Source organism: Phoenix dactylifera, chromosome 12 (assembly GCF_009389715.1).
Source record: "Phoenix dactylifera cultivar Barhee BC4 chromosome 12, palm_55x_up_171113_PBpolish2nd_filt_p, whole genome shotgun sequence".
Classification (NCBI taxonomy): domain Eukaryota; kingdom Viridiplantae; phylum Streptophyta; class Magnoliopsida; order Arecales; family Arecaceae; genus Phoenix; species Phoenix dactylifera.
The window spans coordinates 11,756,378-11,761,325 of NC_052403.1; the positions used below are offsets into that span (position 1 = coordinate 11,756,378).

General features: G+C 40.6%; 1 protein-coding gene across 1 annotated transcript; it reads right to left on the reverse strand.

Moving 5' to 3' along the window:
• Window positions 1-1,584: 1,584 nt before the first annotated feature.
• Window positions 1,585-4,650, reverse strand: LOC103696421 (probable protein phosphatase 2C 47). The gene is made up of 4 exons (XM_008778034.4): window positions 4,289-4,650; window positions 3,062-3,259; window positions 2,710-2,945; window positions 1,585-2,308 (listed from the first exon to the last, which is right to left on the reverse strand). Exons 1-4 carry the CDS (start codon window positions 4,439-4,441, stop codon window positions 1,720-1,722), a joined length of 1,176 nt encoding a protein of 391 aa, XP_008776256.1. The 5' UTR covers window positions 4,442-4,650; the 3' UTR covers window positions 1,585-1,719.
• Window positions 4,651-4,948: the final 298 nt, after the last annotated feature.

Consider the following 4,948-nt stretch of genomic DNA (forward strand, 5'->3'; position numbering starts at 1 on the left):
AAAAGAATGATTACTAATTATGATGCTTGGAAAACCTATTTCCCTCAATTATTAAAAAATTCCATTTTAGGTACCATGCTTTATTACTCGCATAAATATTACAACTTTTCAAAATTCCAGGGAAAATAAGCATTACCTTTTCCTATTTGTCAACTTGTTTCTAATCTTGGTTACTATTTTTGATCAATTTCTGTAAGAAAACTTATTATTTTATGTTTCCCATCCACACAAGTGTCCTGCTTTGCATTAAACAACCAGACAAATGGTTCCATACTGATTTCCTAACAACGAAGAGAGTTCTAATCTTGAAGCCACTTGATTTGCTCATAAGAAGGAATAGTCAACTAATGATGCTAATTAATGAGACCGGTAGTTATAACTAGTGGGTTTGTTAGATTGGAGTTTAATTAGAGTAGAATGAATGATGCAAGGATTACACAAGCCGAAGGCTGGCTAACTACTACCTGAGTTATTATGTTGAGTTGCTGAAGACTACCATCAAGCATTTCCTACTCCCTCCATTTGCTTACCATGAAAATGGAGATAATCAACCATCTCATGTCTAGCTCAAGCCCACCTAATTCTTGGAAACTAAACCAAACGTCAAAGAGCATTTATTTTGCTAAAGCCTTTCTTGATGCTTCTGGTGCCTACATCTCCAATTTTATGTGGGCTTCTAATGCTTTGGTAACTGAAAACAAGGTTGGATGGCACTTTGGTCAGAGAGGAAGGTATACAGTTAGAGAATGAGCATCAATATAAAGAGATTCTGAATGCTTGATTTAAGTATTTTAATGGAATTGAATCTGTTCTTTTTTTATTTTTTGAGAAATATGGTTGTAATGCCACCATCAGGAGGATTTATTGCCTACAATGCATGCATCACGTGGCTATGCATTCAGCCAATAATAGCCGTCGATTTATGTAGGCCCCGTTCGTTAAGGACGCATCTCAGTACACCATCATAGAAACCAACGGCTATGATTGGCCGTGCATGGCCATGATTGGTTGCATGCACAGCCGTGCTGGCGCATGCAATGTAGGCAATAATTTCTCCAACTTCATCGATGCATCTAAACTTATGAGGATTAATTTTTAAGAACTAGGAGAACAAACTTATATATACCTACGGTAAAAATGCATAGCGAATTATTGACAAGAGTTGGGAACATTGTAAATTTAATGTGAAAATACCATCTTCAACTAATATAGAGAATGAATGCTACAAGTGCTACAGTTTTGGATTAATTATTCCTAATGTACACAATCGTAATGATGTTAAAATCTTCAGCTAATTTTAACCGCCACAATGAGATCATGAAACCAAAAATACAAAACAAATCATAATGATCTTTTCCTCCCTCACCAACCACCAAATCAATGGAATGGGACTTCATGGAATGGTATAAAACAGTTCACATCCTACTACAATATTGACAGCATTTCCGAATGTTCAAATCCAGAACTTGATACTCATTGGACATAGAATCAGCACAAATAATGATAAATACAAACATAATTATACTGCAATATCATCTTTTTCTTTCACCTCCCCTCCCCCCCCCCCCACCCCCCCCCCACCCAAAAAAAAAAAAAAAAAATGCTGAGTGCTTTCAGACCCTCCTGAAGCAGCCTCCAGAACAGAACAATTGATCACAGCTCTAATAATTATCAATTCTAAGTATATGAAGTAATAAACTCTGTTCTGTCTTTGAAGTTTTAACTGCCACCATCATTGTCCATCCAGTTCCTCAGATTACATAGAGCCTCTGTGGATAGGCTGCAGCACCTCAACCTTGCCGGCTGCTGCTTATCCGGGCAATGTGAAGGTGAAGCAGTCTCCTGGTGCTCTGAAGAAAAACAGACTACAATCACAGTGAGGTTGTCAATGGCCTTGAGCTGCAGTGCCTCCATGACAAGATCCCTTGCACACTGCTCTGGATTGTCATGCCTCCTGAGGCCCCTCCGAACAATGCTGACAGCATGCTGGCTCGACATCACGTCCCATATCCCATCACAACCCATGATCACGAATTCATCCTCTTCAGTTAGTATTGTCTGCCTGAACTCAGGCTCAGCAATGAGGGGCGAGCAGGAGCCACAGGGAAATTTCATGTCCCAGTCCCCAAGGGCTCGGGTCACAGAGAGGACGCCATTTAGGTACCCATCATCAACAAAGCCCCCAGATGCCTCGATTCTTCGGAGCTCGGCTTCATAGATGGGCCTGTGGTCTTGTGACATCTCCACTGCCTCGCCTTTATGACAAAGGACTGCTCTGCAATCACCAATATTGGCTACCAACAGAAGCCTGATAGCAATAGCAAAGAGAGAACATAAAATCAGAATTTTAATTCACTTCATCCATTAATTTTTGGATAAGCCTTGTTTGTCATAATTATGGTTATGGCCATAGAAATTTTGCACATATGAATATTATCCAGTATAGCTAACAATACGAGCATAGATGGTGAGCTTTGGTGTAATGGTAAGGTTGCTCCATTATGACCTAGAGGACACTAGTACAAACACGGAATCAGCCCCTCCGTAAGCAAGGGTGAGGTTGCATACATTTGACCCTCCCCAAACTCCACAATAGAGAGAGCCTCATGCATTGAGCAATGTGAGCATATTCATCAAACCTCTAATATTAAGAAATTTAGTGACAAACAACAAAAACCCACAGATAAAAATTTACTAATGACCACATACCTTCCAAATACGAATGCTGTGAGAGCCGTCGTACCAGAAGAACTGCTTATAGTACAATCATTTGCCAATGCAAGGTCAGCATTGAGAAATGATTTCCGGATAGAGCTCTCAACTTCATCTAAAAAGGCATTATCAACTTCCAATGCTTGTGGAAATCTCGCTTCTTCAAACAAGAATCTAATTGCATGCCTTCTAATGTAAGCTGCTGCATCAGGACCTCCATGACCATCAAACACCTATCCAACATGAACAGAATTATCAGCAAGGAACAAAATTTTCTTAAAATACAACTTTTTCTTACTGCATAATTTAAATAAATTGTATCAAGAAATTGTCTGATCGAATAAATTACCCCATAAAATGCGCTAGGTATTGGGCACCTGAACAAAGATCGCAGGTGTGCTGGGAGATCATTGATGCATATGTGCTCATCTTCCATATCCTTTCGCGTCCCAATGTCTGTATAGCTACCAGAACGGAGGGTTGGGACAAACTCCAAAAGCTCAGGCTCCAGGAGGATATCTGGAATGGCATCTGAGGCTCTTGACTCCTGGATAGAAAAGAAAGCAGATAAGTTCGAAATAAATGGCTACTACCAAGATTTTATTCATTAAGAAAATCTCAAGGATCAAACTAGCTTGCCAAGGGTAGAAAGACTCAATCTCAGCACTAAGCTGCATCAAACCAATTGGCTTGAGTAAGAGAACCAGATCAAATCGGGAAAAACAATCTTCAATAACAGAACATAAAAGACTTCAACAAAAAGAAATGAAAGAGCAGTGGATATGCATCTATGCAATACTAACAGTTGTTATGCCATCAGGACAGCTTTAAAAAGACTGGTTACACGACATAGAACCGTCGATAAAACTACAAACTCTAAAACAGCTCAGATGAAGTTAATTAACACAAAATCACTATCCTGTTCCAACTCCAGTTTTTTTCTCGCAGAACTATAAACTTTTAGATTTAAAATCATAGCCAAGAAACCCATCCCAACTATCTTGATGCAGCGTTAAACCCATCTTACAAACCATTCAACGCCAACATTTAGAAATCATTCCGACGACCACAATCCAGGATTCTTTCAATACATCCGTGCCCCTGGATCTATTTCACAAATCATTGTGACATCGGAGATCATTATACACCGATTCATTCATCATATGACAAATCCTCATAACAACTCAAAAAACGATTTTTTTTCAATTAACTCAAGAGATCAAAAAAATCAAATCCCTCATTTACCAGACTATTTATCTCACCTTCTTGTTAAAGCAGTCAAATTAGGACCCCAATTCATCATATCTTGCAGAACTAAAGCATAAAATATCACTTCAGTAATGGAATATTCAACGATTCCCCTAAGATGAGACTAGAATTCCGCGAAAACTGACCTCCGAATTACAACCTGTCAAACATCTCAAAATCTAGGTTATACCCAATACAAAAGCTTCAGTTTAGTACCATCATTCCAAGAGATTAGAAGATCCCAAAATTACAAACCAACTACGGAATTCAGACCCCTCAATGATTCAAATCAACAAAGGAACAGAGAAGTATATCACCAGAGACTCACCAGCTCAGACGCCGAGGACGCCGAGGCCACCGTCGCCGCCGCCGCCGCCGCCGCCGCCGCTGCAGATACATCAACGATCTCCTTCGCTACGAACCTATACTGCGGCTCCAGCACCGGAATGCTCTGATGGAGAACCTCCGTTCCCGCCACCATCACGAATCCAAAAACCTCCAATCCTGGTATCAAACTAACCAGCAGGAGAAGAACAGATCGAAGCCCTCCGAAAGATATCACTTTGATACGATCCGATTCGATGCTTTTCGCACGAGAAGAAGAAGCTTGGAAGCTAGGGTTTGTTTCGGTCTCTTTTCAGGGTTTCCCTTTTTCGAATCCTCCTCAATATTTCTCCGATGGCTTCGGCGAAGTCAGATTAGAAGTCGGTCACCGGGAGGTCGCTATAAATGAGCCAGGAGGTGACCGGCGGCCACCAGTAGATGGGCGCCTCATGACCGCCACGTGGCTATTCCCGTTTAGGTAGTTACCGTTTCGTTGAGGCGCCGCTGATGGCCACGTGACGTCGAGAAATCACGCACGATGTAATCTTTCTGATGCACGCATAGAATATCTATGCTATCATCGTATCTACCTTCCGTGATACCCAAATAAAGTAACCTCCTTCGTTCATTTGTAGCGTTTTTTTTTTTTTTTTTGGTGAAAACG